The sequence below is a fragment of the Melanotaenia boesemani genome, chromosome 14 (assembly GCF_017639745.1).
Source record: "Melanotaenia boesemani isolate fMelBoe1 chromosome 14, fMelBoe1.pri, whole genome shotgun sequence".
Taxonomy (NCBI): domain Eukaryota; kingdom Metazoa; phylum Chordata; class Actinopteri; order Atheriniformes; family Melanotaeniidae; genus Melanotaenia; species Melanotaenia boesemani.
Window position 1 is genome coordinate 20,626,392 of NC_055695.1, and position 25,349 is coordinate 20,651,740.

General features: G+C 39.1%; 2 protein-coding genes across 6 annotated transcripts; one reads left to right on the forward strand and one right to left on the reverse strand.

Annotated features, from left to right (window-relative positions):
• The first annotated feature begins 769 nt into the window (after positions 1-769).
• LOC121653670 (40S ribosomal protein S27-like) lies at positions 770-2,303 on the forward strand. Its single transcript, XM_042007301.1, has 4 exons — positions 770-913; positions 1,354-1,462; positions 1,555-1,665; positions 1,761-2,303. The coding sequence occupies exons 1-4, from the start codon at positions 908-910 to the stop codon at positions 1,787-1,789; spliced, it is 255 nt and encodes an 84-aa protein (XP_041863235.1). The 5' UTR covers positions 770-907; the 3' UTR covers positions 1,790-2,303.
• On the reverse strand, positions 2,160-24,639 carry tpm4a (tropomyosin 4a). 5 transcript variants are annotated; one of them, XM_042007293.1, is made up of 9 exons: positions 24,349-24,628; positions 22,883-23,008; positions 6,799-6,932; positions 6,523-6,640; positions 6,350-6,420; positions 6,166-6,241; positions 5,238-5,300; positions 4,819-4,888; positions 2,160-3,400 (listed from the first exon to the last, which is right to left on the reverse strand). In XM_042007293.1, exons 1-9 carry the CDS (start codon positions 24,460-24,462, stop codon positions 3,318-3,320), a joined length of 855 nt encoding a protein of 284 aa, XP_041863227.1. In that variant the 5' UTR covers positions 24,463-24,628; the 3' UTR covers positions 2,160-3,317. The 5 variants fall into 5 exon arrangements, with proteins under 5 accessions (XP_041863227.1, XP_041863231.1, XP_041863229.1 ...); XM_042007297.1 differs by lacking the exons at positions 22,883-23,008; positions 24,349-24,628 and adding exons at positions 16,644-16,799; positions 16,887-17,186; XM_042007294.1 differs by lacking the exon at positions 2,160-3,400 and adding an exon at positions 3,949-4,151 and having other exon boundaries at positions 24,349-24,639.
• Positions 24,640-25,349: the final 710 nt, after the last annotated feature.

Sequence of the window (25,349 nt, forward strand, 5' to 3'; positions counted from 1 at the left end):
GTAACAGAGATTCTGCTTGTCTTTTTTTTTACATGTCATGTAGTCAGATTTTTTAAAAAGCACAAAATTGCCTCCACCTGTTGAGGAAACTGACGACTTTCAATATCAGCAGATACATTTAGCTCTAATCTGCAGTTCACTCACAGAATCCACTTTTACCTTAAATACACCATCCTGCCATGGCTTCCTCTCCCATGTAATCAGTCAGGCCAGCAAAATTACTGGATCATTACAGACACCACTTTCTGATCAATATCACCCCTCTGTGACCAGGAAAGCTACCCAGATCCCAGTATACTCATCTCACTCCTCCATCACTCCTTCTAGCTGCTGCCATCAGGCAACTGCTATAAACTGCCAGGTCATGTTTGCAAATGAGAACTGGTTCTCAAACATTTTTTACCTGGTTAAATAAAGGTAAAAAAATAAATAAATAAATAAAATTCCCCTGACCTCTAAGGGCACCTGTTAAATAAAAAAAAATCCTTCATCCCCACTTAAATAACCATCTTGAACATATAAAACAGCACATGATTTTAAATTGAAAACTATCAAAAAGTGGAAAAGCCTATGTTTATTTAATATTTCTATTTTTGCTAAAAGAGCTCTACCTTAGTTCAGGTAGACAGTTCAGTACTAATCTTTATTCTTATTATTTTTCCTTTATTTGGCAAGTTAGTTACCCACTTGATTGGCAATTAAAGAAAAGGCAATTCTTTTTATCCAACATAGATCTGTTGCCCCTCCTCTAAAAAGAAAGATCCGCCCGCATAGTCTCCTCTGGACGTTGTACACTGTACGTCATTGTAAAGGTTCATCCGACGGGTTAAGGACAGGTGAATCTGGTTACGCACTTTTATCGTATTTGTTTCTGGACGGGGGAAAATCAGAGCCGATCTGTGTAAACATGCCTGTAAGTAAAAAAAAAAATTTAAAGTTTAATTTATATCTTGTTTGAAATGTAAACATCTCCACATCAGTTCTAACTGCTATATAGCTTTTTTTATCTATTAGAATGTGAAAGATGCGAAAATAAGTGTAAAATAAATTGTTTTTTCATTGCACAGATATATATACTGTAAATTTATTTAAATATGTCACTGTATTTTTATATATGATCCATGAGCATCTGTATGTAATATATACCCGATCGGAAGGGTGTCTGAACTTGTCTGGACATGTCTGTGTTTAGTGTAACTTGTACTTTTGTACTCTTACTGTAGGGGGCACAAGACCACAACAAATATCTTTATAGAGACGTAATTGTCTTAGTCCAGAAACCTTTAAGTAAATTCTGAGCAATAAGTCAGCATTGCTGACCAAGTTTAGAGAATATTTTACTCTTTATTGCAGTTCGCCAAAGATCTGATGCACCCCAGCCTCGCAGAGGAGATGAAGCGCCACAAAAAGAAGAGGCTGGTGCAAAGCCCCAACTCCTACTTTATGGATGTCAAATGCATAGGTAGCTACTACTCCTGGGCCCACGCTGCCTGACATATTTTTCTCTCCCTAGTGGGTTTTAAAGTTTTCGCTTCCTCCCCCTCCCCCTTTCAGGCTGCTACAGAATCACCACCATCTTCAGCCATGCCCATACAGTAGTGGCTTGTCCAGGCTGCTCTGTAATCCTCTGTAGACCACGAGGGGGTAAATGCAGACTAACGGCAGGTAAAAGCAACCTCATAATATAGTATTTTAAATGGTGTTTGGTTTATGTTCTCCTTGCCCTTATTCAGAGTTGCTGAAAATATCTGTCTATACAGGTTGTGCCTTCAGGAGGAAATTTACCTGAGCTGGAATTTACCAAAACATCCACAACAGGCAGCAGAATGGACCACGGATAAATGAGTCCGAGCCACACTCCATATTGCAAATCGGAAGAGAAATGACCTCAGTTAATCTGATTCTTGGATCTAATAGTGAAATATCAACCCACTTTTTAGGGGCGCATAAATAGAATGTGGTGAAATCAGAGCCAATAGTACAAAAAAAAAAAAAAGAAAAAGGCTACCAATCAAAAACAGGCTTGTATATTCCTGCATGTTCAGATTGACATGTATGAAGATTAGATTAGGATGACGAAGCACTTGATCTAAATATATATTTCTCTAGTCAGTCATTAACTAATCAGCTTCAAATAAGTAAAAGTCAAACAAGACAAGTTCTGTAAAACATTTATTAGGTTGACATGGAGGGGGTTGTGAATGAAATATTGCAAAATGGTCTCAATCAAATGTGAAGCGCTCACTGAAGCGCCAACATGAGCTGTGACCATGATGATCATCACAAACAAAAATAAAACATTTGAAGAATTGTGTGTCTTCTTTGGTCTTGAGAGTTCCCCTGGCAAAAAGTGGTATAAATGAAACGAAAAAAAAAAAAAAAAAAAAAAAAAGAAAATCCTCAAGCAAAACAACTTCTCACATACCTAACATTCTTCGACTATATACAATAAGTATCCATGATTGATAAAACTTGACTGAGCTTCCAGTGGTTTGGGGATTAGCTCGCTCATGTATTACAATATATTGTAAATCTGGTAAATATTGGCTACAATTTGGCACAATGTTGGTAATGATGCAGGTCTAAGTGGTCAGGTGAAGCTAAAGAAAAGACAGTGCAGACTCTGCTGCAAATACCCAAAATTACAGGAGAGATTTGATGCACTGTAAGTAGGCTATTCAACAGTTGGGCTCTAAATGCAAACAACTAAAATGAGCAGCATGTGCTTTAATAGTGTATCTCTGACCGAAACCTCTCCATTAGACCAAGTGTCTATTTGAACATTACGTTACAGGCTCTAATAGTGGTAAAACATAAAACTGATCATGTCACCACTGGGTGGAACTTCAGAGCCACGTTTATGCAGACAAAGTGAAACCCAATATGACCTGTAGCCTATGCATTAGAATGATCAGGCACAGCATTAATGTATGTGCACATAAAATAATTAAAACATAAAAATTGAGTCTTTTAAGTGGTCCAACAACCAATTCAAGACTCTTCCGGGCAAATTTATAACCAGTTTTTCTAAATAAGTGGTCAAAAATTATTTATGGAAAGAATGTAGCTCCATTGCTTCTTTTACAAAATAAAAGAAGCAATGGGTTCAGAATGATTACCCATTTAAAAAAAAAAAAAAAAAAAAGTTGTGCCTTAGGAAAAAAAAAAAGACAAAAGAAAAAAACATCAAGGGACAAGCATTAAGTTAATTCCCCTTAATGTGGGGAGTTAAGATTTTACAGCTTGAAATGCGGAATGGAGTCGAACGTTTAATGGAATGTTAATGACGATCTCATCCTCTCCAGCTTCCTCTCTGTTTATAAGTTGTTTAGTTCCAGCAGGGTCTGGTCCAGGACTTGGTGCATGCCCAGATTCTCCTCTTTGGCATGCGATAATTTCTCTGGAGAGAAGAAGAACAAGACATGGTGAACTCCCAACCACCAGCTAATAATACTGCTCATGTCATTGCCAGTTTCATCTCCTTACGGCATCCCTTGAAAAGCTGCACAGAGCACTGTTTTACTGGACAGATGTTTTGCATAAGTACTTTGGTTAAGTTGAGCCACATGCAAAAATAATTTAACCACAACACAGTGCCTTTCATGCATAAACTGCTGACTGTGAAGACAGTTAGAATAGAGTGTGGGCTTATTAAAGGACTTGTGTGCTGAACTGTAGAAGCAATTATACTTTCTGATTTGTGTAAACAGCAAAATTAGGATGCATTTTGTAGCCACAGATGTAAAAAAAAAAAAAACAAAATTCAAAACAAAATCAGAATAAATCTCATCTGAAATGCTCACCTTCTGCAACTGTTCATCAGATAGAGTACAGGACATACTGGATGCCATATTTGGAAGAAAAAAACCCACTAAACTATGTGATTCTCTAAGGTTTTCTTGCTCTATTTAACATCAACAATCCAAAACAAAGACAAATGCTGCAATGTAGGAAATAAAGAGATTTTAATTAAGTAGTTTTTGCATAGCAAGATGGACAAAAGGCACGCATGATCTGCAGAGAGAAGGAGGAGTACAGCAGAGGGAGCTGAGAGGCAACAAAAGATGTCTACAGAGATGTCATGTCATTAAGGGCATGGTCCAGTTCTTCACTAATGGCCTTGTACTTCAGCTTCTGAGCATACAGCTCATCTGGAGGTCAGAGGTCGACAGCAAATATAGGCGGGTGTCAAGACAGCGGCGACACAAACAAGCCAAAAGCAGGATGAGAGACAGATGGAGGCAGAAAAAAAGCAAAGGGAAAGAGAGCAGAGGACAAAAATTAGGTCAGACTTTTAAAAAATGCAAAAATGCTTGGAAGAGAAGAATGATGCATTTCTAATTGGGCTTGCAGCCTTTTTGCTGGGTGAACTTTGAGCATTTAAGCCTGTTCTGAGTGTCTCATAAAGCTGCGCCAATAACTTTATAAAGTCGGCTCCCTGTGGTTCATCAGCTAAATAACGCTGACCTACAAAACATCTGAGCACATTCTGTCCTCTTTGCAGCATAGCTGACATGGAATACTTGTCCTTCAGAAAGAGGGATCTTTCAGAAGCTTGTGGGTGGTTTCCATAGATTTTGTATGGAATATTTTCTTATCCACAGAATGTGTTTCCACTCCGTCAGGAATTTATAAAAAACTGGACTGACTGATTCTGCATGGATGTATCATGATGCAAAAAGGAAACATCTCCTTAATAAAACTGAATGCATCAGGTGTGCAGATGACTTATTTAAAGCAGATTGTGTTAAAAGACTTTTGTGTTCATTCTTTGTAAAAAAATAAATAAATAAAAAGGTATTTGAACAAGAGTCATACCTTCCAGGTCATCAATGGACTTTTCCAGTTTGGCCACTGTTCTCTCTGCAAACTCTGCACGGGTTTCAGCCTGGCAGGGGTTCAGACACAGACTGTCAGCAAGCTCCAACAAATGATCCAACATGCATGACTGGGCGAGTTTTCTAAACTCTTTGTGTGTCTTCTGCAGTTGTTTTATAAAAAAGTTTCACATTTAGCTTTTTGATGCATGCACATGTGGATCCCATTAGACAACAAGCTATAATCATCAGTTAAACATAGCTCTGCAGCTGGATTTTTACAGAAACCTCAACACAATGCTGAATTGACATCAGTGATTTGCATCACTGGAAAACTGTAAAAGCTAAAATCACAAGACAGTCATCAGAAAAGCTCATTTCTTTCAAATCTATAAGATCCTCTTCTGTAGTGGACCTCACCTCCTTCAGTTTGTCAGTCAGAACTTTGATCTCCTCCTCATATTTGTCCTCCTTTTCTGAGTACTGTTGACAGCAACACACAGAAATAACAGCAGCTAATTAGTAGCAGAAATATAAACATGTTTGCACTTGCTTTCACCCACAGATGCACCTAGCATGTCACAGCCAAACTTGTTCTAGGAGCAAGTTTGGCTGTGATGCAGTCCATGTCTGACTGAGCAGAGCAAAAGCATGACTTTATATCACTAAAGGAAAGTGGTCATGTGGTTAACCTTGCATGCCATTGTGCTGCATGTCTGCCGGGGAAAGAACGAAGCAGAGGAAGAATGTACTACTGGCTTCTGCAGTGCACACATGCTGACATACCTTATGTCGACATTAACACTAATGTGTAAAACATGGCCTCTGTGGCCACTTGTTTGTGTGGTGGATAAGCTACTGTACAAACATACATTTAACAGCCACATACAGTAAGAGAGGATTTTATAAATTGCTTTATATGTTTTCATTTAAAATACATGGTTGTGTAGCAAGCAGGGATTAATGATGCACAGCTTCAATGAAAGTGTTATAAAACAATACTTTAGAAGAGAGCTAACCAAATTTACCGTCCACTAGAGCAGTTTAAATGACAGGATACAGATGAGTATGTGCTGGTTGCAGGCGTGTTTAGCATACACATAACTATAGTGAGAATATGGGATATAATGGCTGCAAAATGACATTTTAACACAGTCACATTATTTTTCCTCACAATCTGCAGCCTTTCACACTGTGTCCTCATCCTGAATATTACTACTGCTTTCTCTGTGGGAAACTGCACCTGTCTGACATCCCAGGAAGCCATCAATAAGTTTTACTTATAAAAAAAAAATGAACAAAAGTATTTTTTTCCTTTGCTTATCATCCTTCCATCTCTCATTCTCACCTTCTCAGACTGGGCTTCTAAGGACTTCAGGTTATTGGTCACATTTTTCAGCTCCTCTTCCAGGTCACTGGCTTTACTGAGCAAGGAAAACAAGGTACACTTGGCTTTAATGTGAGAGCAGCAAGTGAGAGTATGTGTGCATTTGTGTGTGTATTCATGCAAATCATGTGTTTACTGGTGTTACCATTCTGAGAGCTCGGCTCTTTCCTCAGCTCTCTCCAGCTCGCCCTCCAAGATCACCAGCTTACGAGCCACCTGGGACAAAAACAGTCACATTTATGGGGTAAATTCTGTGGACCTCAACACGATATAAGAACTAAGCAGGGAGGATGCAGCTCCTATTTGCCAAACCCTTACCTCCTCGTATTTACGGTCAGCCTCCTCTGCAATGTGTTTGGCCTCCTTCAGCTGCATCTCTTGAATCTCCATTTTCTCCTCATCCTTCATTGCTCTGTTCTCAATCACCTTCATCCCTCTGATTGGTCAGGATGCAATAAAAGGAGGGAACAGAAATACATTTTTCACAACACCCCCCTGAAAAATGCTCCTATTGCTTGTTTAATTTGAGGATGCCAAGTGTTTGAGTAAAACAAACTAAACTACCAAACCCAACTAAAAACATAAATAAATGACCTCTCGCTCTCGTCTGCAGCCTTCTCTGCCTCCTCCAGCTTCTGCAGTGCTGTGGCCAGCCTCTCCTGGGCTCGGTCCAACTCCTCCTCCACCAGCTGGATCCTACGGTTCAGAGCTGCTACATCACCCTCTGCCTATGAAGTAAAAGGGAGAGGAAGCATAGAACTTAAGTCATCACTTAGGTCATTCATTCTTTCACCACCTCTCCCGCATGTCCCCGACCATAAAACAGGAGGAGAAGGAGAAGAAGGACACAAAGAGGGCAGCGGGGGTTCAGAAAAGTAGAAAGCTCAACAAGATTTGGAGAAGTTGGAACATGTAGCTCCTTTTTAATCACCTGCACATACCAAGAGGAATGAAATCATCCTTTCCAATGAGTTTCAGTTCAAATTTTATGTGTCCAATTTGCGTGCTTTGCAGAAAACAGAAAAGGAAGACATGAATCAGGACAAATATTAACCTATGTCAACAGTGTCTCACAGGAGGACTGCAGCAATGACAAAGTTCCTCATGACTGACCAGTTTAATCCAAACAGAGCTACAGTATTTAAACTTAACTTCCATTTAAAAAAAAGTACACAATTTCCTACAATTACTTAAAGTAGCTTTTCCCATAAGTTACAAAACATCTTGCAGGAGTTTCACCTCCTCATGTGCTCATATAAATGAGGTGTAAAACACCTGAACTCAAGCGCTACTGTTGCATATTCTAGTTTATACTTATTTTGTGACATTTGCATTTTCCAGTGTGTGATCAGTTTCTCATGGCAAGTCAAGCTCCTGCACAAACATGCAGCACAAAGTGTGAACTCCAGTGCTGAATCATATCTGATAAAAGATATTTAAATATAACCACCGGACCATAAACGGGTTGCTATGACTACAGGGAAATATTACGCCTTATCATTCAGTCACTTATTACTGACTGAATCTAAATAAAGAGGCCTGAAAAAAAATGACGAAATACTTTAACCATATGCAAGGGAGTCTGTTCTGTTCTTCTTGCTCTGGGGTTGCTCATACAGTGTTTAACTAACCGAGCAAAAGCAGCTGGAGGTCCGTGGAGAATCTCCTTGAGTTGCAGAGCCTAACCCTAATAAACAACATAACTGAAGAGTGTAATCCATTTCTAATATCGGAAGATCGCAGGACTTTAGATTTGAATGAAACTCTTACAAAACCTCAATTTCCGGTGAGATGAGCGCAGAACTCAGAAAAACCAGGAGAGCAAACAGTTTTTTTTTTTCTCATCTGCCCTCAGTAAACAAAGGCTGAAAGAGGAAAAAGAAAGCAAACAACTATACAAGAATTTCCTCTGCTGAATAGTTTATCATCCTCTCCTAGGCAGCTGCATTCAAACTGAAAACCAGTCTGACACAGTCAGACACAATACAAAATGACTGTCTAGTGTTAAAAGTGAAATTTACCACCAGGAAGCCAAAACAGAAATCCACTATTTAACGGTGACAACACAGAAACATTCATTAAAACCCAGAGTACGCTCACACGTTTACTCGCCTTTCTTAGAAAAGTGCAGCTGGAGGATTTTCTAGTCGATATTCTGCGCAGAGATGCAGAGCAGCAGTTTGTAGGTCAGTGACTCATTAGCTAGTCAATGAGTCGAGAAGTCAGATCAACAATCACAAGAGTCTGTCATTCAGTTTGAAGGTGGCTGAGTCAATCTGTGGGGCATTTGGTGGGACTACAGGGAAAAGATTAGCAATCAGGATGAAAGATGACACCACACTGAGGTAGCATGCTCAGGAATCTCGGTGGAAAACAGGTCCTCTTGTGCTGAGAATAAATAGATCTTCACTCTGATCCAGACTTTCATTCTGTTATAGTAGATATATTATATATAATATTTTAGGAAATGAAAGCCTGGTTTCCTGCTTGTTGCCAGATAGCGCTGACCTTTCAATTTATTTTTTTTCTTTCCCATTTTTAGGGTTTTCTTCATCTTTTCTCTGTCATCTCAGCCTACTGACAAGCCAGTCAGTCTTTCCAGCAACATTTTCCCCCTCTCTCGCTCTCCCTCTCTCTCGCATTCAATAGCTGCAGGAGGCGGCTGCTGACATGAAACAGGAAATACCTGTCAAGTTATCATTGCCGTGTCTTAGAACATTCAGCACATTATAGAGAAAAACTTCACCCTGCACCTCAACCTGCACAGAATGAATTAAAATAATCTTCATCGCTCGAAACATCTTGAATTCTCATCAGTATGTTCCTCACGCAGGTCAGCATCTGTCAACACTACATCTGGCCAATGAGAAAGCTCACACAGGATTAAACTGGAGCCTGAAACAACAGATATTTCTACTTCCTGCGTCCTGAACGAAGCAACATGCTGAGAAGAATACTGTCTGCACACAAAACATGCCATTCATGTGTCTCAGGTCAGCTACTCGCCACACCAGACGCATAAATGCTCTATAAACATTCAGACAGACACTCTCATTCTGCCTCCCTTAAACATACACACACATAATTACCAGCTAGCAACCGGCTAGTTTCCTGCCCTGCCCAGTAAAATGTTTGAGTAAAACACAAAAACCAGTTCAAACCACTGGGGGTGGCATGTCTGTGCTCACAGCTTAACATGTGTAACCCGGTCCCTTATCTGTCATTAGATTTTCATAATCCCAGATAAGGGGATCCCCTCAAACACAGAGACTTCCCTTGTTCCAAATTCAAATGCTTATGTGTGTGTAGTGCATGCCGTCATGCCTCCAACTTCCTGATGCATAGCCAAAGAAAGGAGGAGTCTGTAAACCCTGAGGGTGGTGCACAAAGTACTTTAGGAAACTATTTAACCAGAGAAACAAGAGCAACTCATTCTGACAGCACATAAAGATAAACATGTTATAAAAACAAAAACTTAGCTGTACAACAAGCTTTTTTCCTTCCTAATTCATTTTATTTATTAACTGTTCATTGTTTTAACTTTTCTTTTATATTATGTGAAGCACTTGTAGAAGTTGGAGCTGTACTTGAAAGGAACTATATAAATAAAGGAATTACCAACTTCACTAGAAGGGATACCAACATTATTTTCTAAATGAGGATTTTTAAAAAAAAAAAGTGACAGGAAGTCAGCTGCCCAACATCCTTTTTATTTCCACCCTTTGATTTTCCTCGCTCCCAGAGCTGGTATGTTCTCCTCGCCTCTCTGGCCATGCCCCTTCCTTTAGCACCCACTTTGCATTCTCCGGAGGCCAGGGACACACACTGCCTTATATGGTAAATAAACTATGGAGAAACTATGTGTTTGGTGGAGAAAGACTGACAACCAGCAAAGATGTGTTCAAACACACACACACACACCCTCATTTAAAAAAAAACTTGGTGACATGACGCTACTCTGGCTTCATCATGGCTTCATGTGTTACATCAGCCCTCTGGAAGGTGAAAGGTGTTTCAGGACTTTTTGTATCCTGGAGCACTCCGAGTTTCACCATTACAGCTGTTCTTGTTATGATTCTTAACTCTTTGGAAAACACACTTGTTTTTGATCTGGAGTTAGATTATAAAATTCAAGCTACTCTCTTTTTGGTACACAAAATTTTTGGCTAGTTTAGTATTGCATAAGACTACAAAGGTGATTTATTTTAAGACAAATGAGACCTAGTTTCAGCTGAGGCAGTACTAGAACTACTTTGAAGCCCATGCCTCATTTAAAACCATTACTTTGTTTGTGGAGAGCCAAATGCTGGTTTTTGGCCAGGAACTTCTTCCAGAGTGGTTCCAAGTATTTGCTAATCTAAATCCCCCCTTGGCATATTATTATTGATTGTCCAACGCAAAGAACAATTAATAAAAACAGAGTTTAAATCTTAATAACTGATTGCACTGATACCTACTGTATCACTTTATGGTAGAAACAGCTTAAAACACTTGCATACAATCTGACGCATGTCTTCTGCCCCTTGAACACCGTTTGTGCTTCAATAACTGTGACATCACACAGTAATCAATTGTACATGTATTATTTATTACATTTTGTTTAAGAGCCAAAGACTTCAGATTTCTAAAAACAAAACAAAAAATCTGCCTTATATTTCATTGGTTTGACAGTAAGAGATTAAGAACGGACGTAAAATCCATTTTGAAATTTGAATCAGAAACAATCTGCAATTTTTAATAAAAAAATTCTCTATGGGGTAAAAGAAAAACGGAAATAGATTTCTATTTGTTTACATTAAAGCAGAATATGGTGTAAACCTTACTGTATTTAGAGTCTTAAATCAATTATAATTTATGATAATAAAGTCTTACTTGATTATAGCTACAAACTACCTTTTTAAGAAGACATTTTATTCATCACATTTACCAAGAAAATTTGGTTGTTAGAACAAAAATGTAAAAAATTCCATACGTTGTCTTAAGCATGTCTAACAAATTATTACTGTATCAATGCTCAATCAATATTTTTAATTTGGATTGACGCTATTGGCTCACTGGTGTATTGTAAAACCCCTTAAGTTTATTTACTGTGTGAATGCTCCCCAACGCACTGCATAACAAATCATCCATTTGTGACTGGCTTCATAAACACTGTCACATATTTTCATATCACCAACCGTCATTTATAAACCCAGCTTGCTTCATCATTTAAAAAGGCTGCTCACCACTGTACACAGCATGTACACACATTAAACAACAGTGGGCATCAGTGCTGAACTGCAACATTAAACACTTAATGAGGAAAAAGAGACAAACATTTCACATTAAGATGGCAATGTCCCCATGAACTGGCTTATAGGTAAACTTGCTTAACAGCAAACTATTCAGCACTTTAAATCCATTTTGTTTGATCTGCATAAAAACTGACGTGTAAGCACCACTGTACTGTTATGGAGCTCAGTCAATGTATAACATGTTAACTGTGATGTAAGGTGCTGCTGATGATTGCAGATCAAGTTAAACTACATGACTGGAGATTATTTCCTTTATTTAACAGAAATGAAGGTTATATTTAGCTTCTATTGTAATGGTCTGGAAAGAAAAAAAAAGCATTAAGTGTTTTTCCTCTAAGGTGAAACTGTACCTATAATGTTCATGTAACAACTGGATCCAAGGACTGTTTTTTCCCCCCATTCGCCTCTCTGCCTCTGTTTGATTTCTTCATATACTTTTAGTAAACATCTACAGCCTCACTTGAAGCCACAGCCCAGTTCTGCTGGGACTGACTTTAGAAAGACATAGGTATATTTATATGTATCAGAGACACGATCAAGGACAAGTGAAAAGGGAATCCAATTACTAGCTGATTCCAGGGCAGTGGGCTAATAAGCTGCACAATGCTGTTGGGGTTCAGGGTAAGTTATTCTTGACACTGATGGTTACTACCCTCAGAGTCAATGCATGTGTCTTAGAGCCAGAAAATCTGTAATCTATGCCCATAAAGATCTGGCATGCAAAGGCAGCAGCATCATGCATAAGCTAGTTTATCATGATGTATGATATGTAAATGAAGATCATTAAAAGATCTAGACAAGCTTCACAATGAGCACTCTCACTAAGCTAAATGTAATTTGTTAGCACAAAAGAGTATGTTCTCCGACTCTCCGAAGGATCTCGACATGGCATCTTTATCCTGACCAAATACTCATTTATAATTTAGCTATTTTGGAATCCAAAATACACACTAAAAACCACACTATTTGTAGAAATGTTACAACATGGAGAGAGAGCCAGAAGTAAACCCTGTTGTGTTTTTAATACCTGCAAGTAAAGCCTAACATAACTGTTGATACAGTTCTTTCAGGCTACATGGATGATATTTCTAAGCTGCTGTGACACATGCATCAAGAAACAAAAAACTCAGATCTGACTGAATTTAGGAAAAATGTGTCTAGGAAAAGCCCCACTGTAGATTATTTCAAACTCCTCTCTATGCTCCGAGTGCTCCTTCCTGCAGAATTACTAACATTATTTTACTGCTAAGAAATACCATTATAGCAAATATAGCTTTCCTAGCACTAACTGTACAAATATATTCTAGTGCTCACTTGAATGAGAACCCATAACCTTGGCCTGTATAATTAACTAGGCCACTAACATGGGGGTGTTCCCCAGAATGCCAGTGACTGCCTGAAAGTATCAACATTTGGCAGTTATATTTGGAAAGTTGAGCTATTCCCAGGGAGAACGTCCAAAGAAAACACTGAAACCAGGAAGTAATTTTTTCCACAGATTCTGCAGGAGACCGTTAAGAGGCCGTGCAGAAAAACACATCACATAGCAGCAAACATATGGTTACTTGGAAGGATTCTGACAAACTGAGTTGAGGGAAATTGTTGTTATGATAAGCATAATTTATCACTGTCGACCGATTACATTTTTCAGTCCAGATAAATAGGAAGATTGTAGCTGATTGTTATAATTACAAATTAGTCCTAAATTTATTTAATTTGGTAATCCATTAATTTCTTTAATTCAAATAAAATATTATCAAATGCATTTATCATCTGCAGATGTACTATAACTAACCAAGCTCTTTTTAACTTGTGGGTAACATTGTGAGGAGTACATTCTGTGGCTAAGAAATGCATGCAGACAGATAATCAGAGATTAAATCGGCCCAACTTCCACAATAACTCTGATCTAGACATTCTTCTCCATGCTAAGGGGACATTAAGCATCAAGTTGAAGAAAAGTAACAAGACCCTCTTCTTGCTGCAGCGGATTCATACAGTAAAAGCAAGTTAGCAGCTTGGCTATGCGCCAAGCTTCAGCGAAGACATTTAACAGCTCAGAGCCTCCTTTTCTGGAAAGATTGCATAATTTAAAACTGGGAGGTATTTGGAACTTGAGTTTTTCTCTGCTGAAGGTTGATGTTTTTCACCAAGCAGTGCTGAGCTTGGCCTGACACAGGTCATCAGGAGTAGAGCTGTTAGTGTTCGATATATCAAGTTTTCCTGTATGCAGAAAACTTTGACTGTCTCCCCCTTTAAGATGCTGCAGGCAGTAAAAGAGGTAAAGACATATGTTCCTAACACTAGAATCTAAAGTTGGTACCTCCCCTGCTCTCCCAAAAGAAACTACTTTCAAGTCAACTTGCAGAATCGGATGTAGACCTTTTAACTGTTTTAAGTCCTGAGCCTTCACTAAAGTTATCAACTGGGATCAAAATTAGCCCGCTCTACCCACAGACTAATCTTCCATTTGATCAGGGCTGGAGCTCAGGGACAGGAAGTGTAAGGAGTAGAAGCACAGGAAGTGCTAGACCAGAGTCACCAGACGACATCCTGGGAGGGGCAGTCAGAGGGGAATACCTTGGACATTCAACTCCCCACTTCCCCTTTTAGTACGATTTTAGAAATGGAAGTGGGCGCCATAAACTGTTGTTCCTGATTGCTGTGTGGTGTAAACACAAGCTGTCCCCATGGCAACTGTACGCTGTTCACTGAAAACATGACTATATTTGACAAAGCGAACAAAAACTTGGAAAGAGGAATTGCCATTATATAAGTCTGTGTTTTATTGTCAAGATAAATTATTTGAGCGCTTGAAAGAATCAAGTCAAAGTTCCACGTTATGAAAAAGAAGCTAATCTGGTTCAGCCGGGCTCCTCACACAGCTCCCAGGCTCCTGAATAGAGCACAAATAATTATTTTTGGCCTGACTTAGTGAAACTGAACAGCCCATTAAGAATAATAGCTGTGTATAAACACGTCTAATGAGCGACTCAAGACTATATCATGTCTCTGTGATCTGTCAAAGCCTCAAAACATCACGGAGCGGCTCAGCAACATTTCCACTAGTGTCAAAACCACACAATACAATACAATGAAGCAATTACTTTAATTATTTGTTGACAGATGTGGACAGCTTTCTCCTAATGCTTCTATGTTTTAAACACCATTGTACTCAGCAAGGTTCCTGTTTTGATCTCTCTGAGTGCCAATGAAAGAGTTTTTGTGCTAAGGAATGACTCCAGGTTGTCCTAATTATTCACATATGGGACCACACCACCCTCGCCACACAAGTGCACTGCTCTGTCTGACTGGATGCACAGGGAGGAAAAATGTGACATACTGTAAAATATAGCTGTATGCAGATATTAAGTATTCATATGCATTTAAAGATGTATCTGATGCTAGTACAGATTTTTATTAGCAGATTATGGATGACAATGCAATATAACCTCACACGATGTTACAATTTATATAAATGCTGCAGAGCTGTCAGACTTAAATATTTGACAAACTAATACAAAAAAGTACAAATATGTTTTTACATATTGCAAATAAGTTAAAAGTATACTTCAGATTCAAAGGAATTCAAAGGACATAGGCTATTAATTTGCCATGATCAGAAATCCTATATGCATTTCAAGTGGTTGCAGTTTTCCTAATGTAACACTATTTGCAATGTTTTATCCTTGTCAAATCGTTATTTTAAAATGCCTATATCAATATTCCTGATTTAAAGACGGCTTCAGTTGAGTCATTAACATTTACAGATGATTACATGAGAAGAGCATAAGGAAATGGCTGATTAATCACAGCATTCTGTTATTTTACCATTAAAGTATTTATAAGTCAAAGCCATTTAGCAAAAGTATCATGTCAGACTAATTGTAATCCATAATTATGTTAATATGTGAAAATATTGTTAAATTAAAAAAGTAGCCTAATAGGAAGTCTAACAAAAGGGGCAAGTCCCACAGCAGGCCTCCTCCTTTCATTAGTTCATCAGCCAAATCTTTACAGCCACACCTTCCCCTGCAACTCTCCTTCAATCTTCCTACTTGTCCTGTAATTAAACCAGATCCTATGCAAAGAATATGGCACCATAAAGCAGCACATGAAACAGGTCAAGACTCTTACCTAACAGTGCTACTAAACTTTTTTTTTCTTTTTTTACACCTTTAAACAAACCTTTTCTGTAAGTCATAAAATATGGATAAGGCAAGAGGTGACAGCAGGGGCAATACGTCCTGAATATTAAAAATAAATAAAAAAATGGAAATGGAAGTTGTACGTTTGTGGAATTTCTGCAATGACTTGTGCTAATTTCAGCCAAAGTTATGCAACTGCAGCTGATACTGTATGTTGAAATGTAAACACAAGAACCTGTTGAAAGATATGAAAGTAACTAATAATTATTTTCTTAACCAGTTTACGGCAGGTAGCTTGAAAGTCTCCATTACAAAAACTAAGTGAAATGCCAAAACTAAGAAAAACATATTTCTAACACCACGTGAGGAGGGAAACTGTAGTTGTGGTAGACTAACCAATCAGTGGAGCAGAAAACCTTTCAAATCAAGATGGAAATATCTCACACTGCTAAAGAGGTCCATTTTAAACTCTGTCCTGTGTTTTCCTATCACCTTTGGGGGTGTAGATGTCTGATTGATATCTTCAAAGTGATCTCCAACAGATGATCTAAAGCGACGTTTTTTTTAAGTTGTAAAAACCTGCCAATTTAGTTCTAATGTGAATATTAGCACGATTTCGGTCAACCATAAGTTATCCGGTCAGTCAAAGTGGTACATTAAACTTGGCCCCAAGTTCAATACTGTCTACGTGGTCCACATTATTCACTGTAGCTTTACGGTGGCCTGTAAGTTAGATTTCAACGAGCATGCGCAGAACGTACACAGCAATCCAAACTTTTTTTTTCCATTACAGACCAACGCCTTGCATTGTGGCACAATCACGCCCGCGATTGAATCAATGACATGATCTAATTAGACGCTTTAGAGGTTTGGGTGGTGAATGCTTACACGTTAGCACCGGTTTATGATCCTGGCACTTGAAAAACAGAGCGGAGTAGAAGAGAAGAGTTAAATCAAGAAAAATAGATTAAAAACAAGGAGGTTTTGATTGTCTCACTTTCTCTCGGAGCTCCCGTTCACTGTCCAGTTCTCTCTGTAGGACCTGAGCTCGATCCTCTGCGTCGTCGGCCTGCTGCTGCAAACACTGAATCTTCCTTTTCACAGCATCCAGAGAGTTCATACCTGCCATTGTTCACTATTTTATTACCTAAGACTACACGTAAGAAAAAAAAACTGTTAAGACTACTTCTGGTTTATGTAAAAAGATGAAAACAAAAATACACTACTGTTTTCTGCTTACTTGGTCAAATGTATTATAACGAGGACAAAAATTAGTTTGTTGATTTAGAAAAAAAATCGATGTCCGTCCGAGACCAAAGTCTTTGGAATGTAAAGAAGTCGCTTAAGTGCAGCAAAAGTTATAAAACTAGAAACTGTGAGTGTCCAGGTGATCTCCAAATGTTTCTTCTGGTTTGTAGGAATGAAAGGCTCATGGGCAGAACAGACAGTCCTCTGGAATGTGCGTTGTAGGTTTGGTCCCGGGATTGAGGAGGAGTAGAACTGGTGTGTGGTGAAGAGAGCTGAGAGCGCGAGACTGAGCAGAAGTAGAGAGATGATTGGGACAATGAGGTCAGAGAGAGGCGGGGCCAGTGTGTGCGCGTGTGTGTATGTGTGTAAAAGCTCATCCCTATGACTAATGTGAACTTTCATTTTAAATAAGAACGCCTGGATGAGTTAGTTTAAATGACTGTAAAGGCAAGATGAGCATTTCTATCATAACCTTTCACCCTGGACTCGAGTCAACAGTTAAATTTCCTCTTTAGATATAACCTCCAACATTACAGCACAGCTGCATGAAGCCCTAATACACTAAATAGGTAATGGCAATATGTTTTCTTTAACAAAATAATAAAAAAAGGAAGACAAAGACAATAAATGTTTTAAGTGTAACATTTCGCATTAAAAATATTTAAAGCGCCATTTTTATTCTCGCAAATGTGTCTCTTTGTGTAACTGAGCTCTCAAACTGAAATATTCTAGGTAGATTATCTTTTTTTTTTTCTTCTTTTTCCTCTTCTTCTCTGATTGTTTCTTTCACTGGTGGCATGCCAGCTATTCTGCTCACCACTGCCCCAGTGATTTTCGGTGGTATTGCTCCATTTTCTGCATCAAGCCATGGATGGCTAAGCTCCGTGAAAACAGACTGCATATCCAACTTCTGCTTCGAGCACATATGGGTCTTCAGTGGTGCTGTAATGCTGCCACATGAATACACTAAAAACAGAATGAAAGACAGAGCATGTGCGTAAACTTGTGCGTTGTAAACAAAAAAATGAAGAAGATGATGGCAGAGAATGAAGCTCAAAAGAAGACATTTGTGTGGATTTTTAAAAAAAATGTTTAAAGATTTTGCTATAAAAGCTGTAGCATACTGTTATCTGCCACTGTTGTAGCTTTTGGTGGAGTTTTTGTGGGTTAGAGGGAAAAGTGAGTCTATAGCATCTTTGGTTCAGGAAAGATGCTTGTAAATACGGAAATGAAACATGACGTTTTCAGATTTATTCACTTAGACTATGTCCACAGAGCACCGAAGCCGGTTCAGGTGTGAAAACGGTGTGAAAACTGGCGACAACTAGAGAAAGCCTTCGACATCATGCCGTGCTAACATGTTAAAAACATGCTGAAGAGAAACTTTCTCACCACGATAAGTTCACAAGAGAAGTTAAAAGTCTCACTACACAGAAATACTAATTATTAATAACTTAGATCGTTACAAGCTGCTGAAAATGAATAAATTTCAGGTTTAGATGCATTGCCATCTGTTTCAGTCTCAGAAGTCAGTTTACCCTAAGTTCCTACACCCGCTTTGAATTTAAAAACTACAGATCATTAAATGCTTACGCAGCCATTTTACAAACAGATGGATTTCTCCCATGTCGGTGATATCGGTGTGCACTGGCCGGAGTGGTCGGTGTGGACTGGCAGGAATCACCTGCATCTCAATGTCACCAAGACCAGAGAGATGGTGATAGACTTCCGGAGGAAGAAGACTCCTCTAACTTCACTGAAGGTCATGAGGCAGGAGGTGGAGTTTGTTGAGACCTATAAATACCTTGGAGTGACCATCGACCACAGACTGGACTGGAAATCCAACACAGATGCTGTGTACAAGAAGGGGATGAGCAGGTTCTACTTCTTTAGACAGCTTAGATCCTTCAATGTCTGCAGCAAGGTGTTGGATGTCTTTTATCAGTCTGTCGTCTCCAGCATGCTTTTCTTTGCTGCTGTGTGCTGGAAAAGCAGCATCAGAGCCAGAAACACCAACACACTGAACAAACTTATAAAGAAGGCTGGCTCTGTCATTGGGTGCAAACTGGACAGTTTTGAAAGTGTGGTGGAGAGGAGGTTGCTGAACAAACTGGTTTCCATTATGGACAGCCCTGACCATCCTCTCCACCACACACTGGTCAGACAGCGAAGCTCCTTCTCAAACGGACTGAGATGCAGAGAACAGACTCCTCTGGCAGGGACGAGCCTGCTTAGACACCAGGCTTTATCTGCTGCTTTTATCCACTTGCCATTTTATTCTACTTTTTAAATTCTTTTTTGGTTTGCACATTGTTTTTCTTACATATGATTTTGTATACCCTTATTTAAATTTATATACTTCTATAGCTTATTCTTATTGATTATTCTGTCTTGCTCTGTTGATTTGTGTGTTGTACATATATTTGTATATTTTGTTTGTTATCTGGTAAATAGATTTCTGTTTGTTTTGCTACTTTTGTTATTGGTCATCTGAGTATTTTGCGCCAATGCAGGCTGCTGCAACCCTTAATTTCCTAGATTTGGGATCAATAAAAGTATCTATCTATCTATCTATCTATCTATCTATCTATCTATCTATCTATCTATCTATCTATCTATCTATCTATCTATCTATCTATCTATCTATCTATCTATCTATCTATCTATCTATCTATCTAACTAACAGAAAAAACAAAACCAAGTTCAGTATATTTTGTACTTCTGTAGAACTAAACCCTTTTATTGCTGTAAGCCCCACACCTTGGCATTTCTTTCTATCCAGACAGATAAGGTATTATCTGTTGTTGAATGCTGTTTGGTTAAAGCTTTGCTTGATCTGCGAGGGACTGACAACAAGCAATTTCATAACAAAGCACAAAGTGACGTAAATGATAGCTGACAAAGATCCACAGGTGAAAGGCATACACAACAGATTCAGTCTCAGGCCATTACAGAGCAGATCTTTGTTTTCTTTTACTTCTGTCTTTACTACTGCAGCCATTCTTTCCAACACAACCGAGGGCAGGTCACAGCTCAGATTGTTCTACATATTTCTGATACTGCCTTCAAGTAATAAAGTCTTTTTTGTCGAAGTGCACTTGTGAAGCTCCATTGTAGAGAGGTTGCAGAGGGATTGAGAGCATTATTCTGATAATATATTTGCTTTTAATTCCACATATGCATGTGTATAACGGCGACCTTAAATATTTTGCATTTGTTTGAAACAGTTTGTGGGCATCTTCAGAAAATGAACCCATGGGTTTGCAAGCTGCAGTATGTAAGTTACCATTCTACTGATATCAGGGAATGGGGTTGACTGCTTTAAAAGTCATGGAAAGTTTCAAAAACAAGACATGGAGTGTTTGGTTTATTGGCTTTGAGGACCAATAACCAGTGTTGTCATTTTTTCTGTTATGATCTAAGAAATTGATTTTATTCTATTTGCAGAAATGACATACTGTGTATTTAATAGCAGAGATCAACATCTCGCCTTTAATTTCTATATTACCAAATTTGCATTAAAAAAACATTTATATCAACAAATGTGGCTATTTAGATCTTATTCTTGAGATTAAATCATTGAACATAAGTTAACACAGAAAAACTTTACTCATACAAAACAGAGATAAATTGTCAGATTTCTAACTTTTGTTAAACTTAAACTAAGTTTACAGCTTCAAATATCCACCATAAATCTTTTCTACTTTTGAGAAGCAATGTGAATTCTTATCACAAGCATAAGCTCTTCCATCCCGTTCACAAATGATGTTCATTCTATGGGTGTAAATCAAATATATCCTTCATGTTTCACCGCTGGCCCCGCCTGTGTTTACCCTCATCATCTCCTATTCACATGATCAGCCTGAGAACAAACATGTTGGGTGGATTGGTAAGAGGGCCAGCAAATTTCAGCTCAACTCAGTTGAGGTTCAGCTCAAATTCAGTCCTGGTGTTCACAACAAGAAGAAAATCTCTCACAATCAGTCTCATGTGTTGATTGAGCCCTTCTCTCTGATTTGCCCCTTGCACCGGAAAAGCTGGAAGCATTGATTTCATTAAACGCAGGAGTGTGGGACTTTCTGTTTGCCTTAGCTGCATTCCTCACATACCAGCGCCCCCCCCTGCCTGCTTTCTGCTTTCTCCGCCCGGCTGGCCCGGCCGGCCCGGCTGGCCACCTCAGAGCAGCTTTCCCAATAAAACTGTAACTGTTGCTGCTGTGAGTGGTGTTATCAATAACTGCACCATGACAGCAGTTGTTGTTGGCATGCTGCTTAAAGGTTGTTATTCTATCTGGTTGCTTGAGTTAACTTTTTCTTTTCTTTTCTTTTCTTTTCTTTTCTTTTCTTTTTTTTTTTTTTTTTTTTTGTTAGTTCATAACTGCTGGTTGCTGTCAGGGCTGAAGATTCAATACTCCGCTTTCCCCAGTGGCCTTCAGGAATCCAATCACCTCTGTGTGAATTCACTTGTAATGACTTGACTGCTGCCTCTAATAAGTGACATACGGGGAGGAATTTATGGATGTGGGGCAAAGCAGATTTTAGTGTCACAGTGTGGGGCTTCACTGAAAGTGTAAACATACGTAAAAGCGAACATCTATGGTCAACTAAACTCACATTGCTTGAATTTTCTTCCCATTTCAGGACACACAAGAGTGGAAGCTACACTTAAACCACATCTTCAACAAGATTGTTTTCCAGGGGCCCACTTAATCTACTTTTACATGTCAGGCTTCTCAGAACTGTTCTCAAAGTTTATTTAATTACTGCATGAAGATATTTTAACATGTCTTAGTCTCCAACTTTCTGTCTAAATGGAGAGCACTTCCTTTCTTTTTGTGTGCAGTACAACGCTGCATTTCCCTGGGATATCCTCAACAAGAGACAAACAATGCCACATCTTGAAGGAAGGTAGGAGAGGGTTTTTTCTCTTGCACTCTGCTAAGCTTCCTCAGTGATCTTATGGAATAACTTACTGGAGTCATACTTGTTAAATCGCTGTTTCACTGTATGAGCAACTTTTTTCATTATCATAGGCATAATTGCATCCTCAGGACTTGATTTTGACTCTTAATTAGTCTTGCTTTCTTTTTCACACACACAAGCAACACAAAAACACTCCTGTGCACACACACTCTCAAGTGCCAGAGGAACCACCACAGACAGATATACAGCCATGTGGTTGGTGGTGATACCATGTATGACCTTTCCTCCAAGATTGTGGCTGATTAGCTACTGGAGAACTGATTAATCTAATGTTCTGCTGGATTTACTAAACTGATTATTTGTTTGTATAAAATATGTTCTCATGAATTTAAAATTTATTGATGAGACTCATAGAGTTAAACTGCTTTGATCTGTGGACGTGAAGCCTGAGAACAAAGTCTGATTCGAGTTTGCTTGAAGCTACTGGTCCCAATCTCAAGCTACACTGTCTGTGGTCAAACTGCATTGTGGGTAATGCATGCTCTAGATTATAACAGGAAGAAGAAGCCATGGACCTTATAGTTGAGGCTAATCTAACTAACTAGGAAAAGGTGTGCAGTTTAATCAGTAAAGTGCGTCATGTTGTACCAGCTCAACACAGTACGATGCCTCTCAGTGGTAAAACAAAACATAAGTTAACAGTAACACGAAAAAACTTTTTGTTGTCCTTCAAAAGTTTTTGTGTTTTTGGAGACCTGAGTAAATGTGTCCGTGTGTGTGTTTGGGTGAAGGGATTACAGTTTAACCATGCACTCATCTTTCAGGAGTAGCTGCACAGGAATGCAACTGTCTCTGATGTGCTCCAAACCTTTCACCGTGGATCAAAGTAAAGCCACAGCTGCTGCTAGCTTAGAGTCCAGCTGTGGAATAATGGGCCCTAGTTTCCAGCATTGCCATGGTAACATGCATCAGTCTGTGAAAGTGTGTGTGTGTGTGTGTGTTAAAGAGCAGAAGCCTGTGTGTGTGTGTGTTTAAGTACAATATGAGTGTGTGGCCCTTTACTCACGTCTGCAGCTTTCTTCTCCGACAGTTCCAGTTTCTCCTGAGCATCTTTCAGGCCCTCAGAGAATTTGTCCAGTTCATCTTCTGTCTGTTTCAACTTCTTCTGGAGGTCCAGTAACTCCTCCTCCAGCTGCAAAAGGACAGAGTGTTAGTTACTGTAGCTTAAATAATGTCTCACTGCGACTCAGAGTTTTTGAAGCTGAAGTTTTCAAAGTCACACTGATAAAGCAGCTGTGGCTAATTTGTAAGTCTAATTGGATTTATGATATTTGGGAAGATTTAAATAATGATGTTCACCCTCTCATGACAGTACTGGACTTGCAGTCAGTCCTTTTTTTCCCTCTCTCTCGCACATACACACACATATACACACACTCACAGGATAAAATGTCCCCACCTAATCAGTGTTACTCTCAGAGCCCATGAGGTCTGTCTGATAATCCTCCTGAATTCCACACTGTCATTCCCTCCTGATGTCTAAAAATACAGCTGTTATCAGTGAGAACAGATGTCTGGAACCACAGCTTTAATGTATGTTTATGTGTAAGCGAGAGTGTGTTTAATCTGATCATTCTCTAAGAGTATACATTACATTTGAATTGGTTTTATGTGTTGTCTCCTGTGTTGGATGCACCTGTAGGCAGGCTTCATGACAGAAGTTCACTCAGTCTGACGCCATCAGTAACTTTCTTTCTACTGCCTCAGGAGGGATCTTATCTATTTATCCTCCCTTAAAAGCAAATCCTGATCCTGGCTAGAGTAAGCATCAGGGCTTTGAGAGAGACTAACTCTCTTAAACCCTCAGTGTAAACAGTTTTAATACTAACCCACAGTTTTCAAACTCAGTTCATACTGATCTTCTTCAGTTATTTTCTGGTGACTCAGGTTGCTTCAAACAGTTTGTGCCAATAAAAAACTAACCTCTTATGGTTTTTGTAGTTTTTGATTATAGTTATCAAAAGTTGGTGTTTTCATTTTGGCATACTTGTGCCTTTCTATCCTATAACTACATTAGGTAAATGATTATTTAACACACAGCAGTGTCTTAGTTATTAAGGAGGATTGAGTTTGTGTGTTTGTCACAAAAGAAAGAGAAAGAAAGCAAGCAAGAAAGAAAGACATTTCCTAGTAGTTATAAGGTACATTTAACTAATTTGCTGTGAGGAATTTGATATAAATAAATGTGTAAAAGTGTTTATAGACCATTTCCCTGAAAATATGCCTGTAGATATTTCTCTTTGTAAGCATAAAATCTTTTTTCCAATTGTTTTATTTATCAGAGGCAAGCAATCAGTAGGTCAATTTACCATGAGTTGTTCATAGCTTTTCATCTTGGTCTATTTGGCCATCGTTTTAGTCCATTCATGCCACATTTTAGTTTTTCAAAAACTGTTGAGGTACCGTTCCCCACTGATGATGTTTGGATATATGTTAGCATCACTTCTGACCCATCGTCTTATCTTATCCCACCTGTTTGCATTTGTCCTCTGCTGCCTTCTTGTCCGTCTCTGCCTGCTCAGCTCGGTCAATGGCATTCTCCTTGTCCAGTTTTAGCATCTGCATCTTCTTCTTGATGGCCTCCATGGTGGCAAATTAGTTTGATTCCCCCCTCTGAGATGTGGAAAAGCACCTTTGTAAGTCTTGCCTTCTGTAGTGTTGAGATGCAACCAGCTCAGCCCTGCAGGAGGGAGCTGAAGTTCAACAAGGCGACAGGGAAACAGTGAAAGAGAAAGCGACAAAAAGGAAGAGACAGGAGGAAGGACACAGAAAGAGATGCAAAAACAGATGGAGAGCACAGCCCTATATGGGTAGTTTTTTAAACTGCAACAGAACCTGCCTCCGATCTCTGATCACCTCGCCTCCTCCTCCTCCTTCTCCTCCCATATTCCCTCTACCCAACCTTCCTCTCCATCCTCTCCTACTCTGTCCATTCCTCCTTTCATCCCTCCAATCACCACTCTGTATCCACTCCATCCTGACTCACTCTTCTTGTAGGGACACACTCCACCCTATCAAACCAAATTCTCTCTTAGGAATGGCCTGGTTGCTCCACTCCACTCACTTGCTCTTCAGCTGCGGCCGATCTCCTTATTTGGGATGCTGTGTTTTCACAAAGACGTGGTGATCAGACAGGCAGGTCCTGTTTCTACATTTAACCTCCTGTCAGTGGCACACATTATCTCACACTCAAGGTCCTTAAGAGTGCACGTATACCACAATGAAACAGAGAGACATAGGAAGTAAAGGTTGAGAGAAACGGTGAAAAGCAAAGAGAAATGTAGAGGTAATGCATCTATGACTATTGTAAAAGTGATAACAACAACTAAATGAGCCCCAAAATATCAAACACTATCTAAAATGAGAGTTTTGGGCTCTTTGCACCCCATGATTAGTTCGTGATGAAACCAGTATAAAAGTATGAGTTCGAACAATGGTGACCACTGGCCACAGTCTTAATCAGGCTTAATAAA

Excerpts from the sequence above, each read along its gene's own strand:
- tpm4a (XM_042007293.1), bottom strand. The coding sequence starts at position 24,462 with ATGGAGGCCATCAAGAAGAAGATGCAGATGCTAAAACTGGACAAGGAG. Across the intron at positions 6,641-6,798 it reads GCTGCAGACGAGAGCGAGAG|AGGGATGAAGGTGATTGAGA; the intron begins GTCATTTATTTA and ends CTGACCAATCAG. Across the intron at positions 4,889-5,237 it reads TGACTGACAAACTGAAGGAG|GCTGAAACCCGTGCAGAGTT; the intron begins GTGAGGTCCACT and ends AACCCCTGCCAG.
- LOC121653670 (XM_042007301.1), top strand. Across the intron at positions 1,463-1,554 it reads TATGGATGTCAAATGCATAG|GCTGCTACAGAATCACCACC; the intron begins GTAGCTACTACT and ends TCCCCCTTTCAG. Across the intron at positions 1,666-1,760 it reads TAAATGCAGACTAACGGCAG|GTTGTGCCTTCAGGAGGAAA; the intron begins GTAAAAGCAACC and ends CTGTCTATACAG.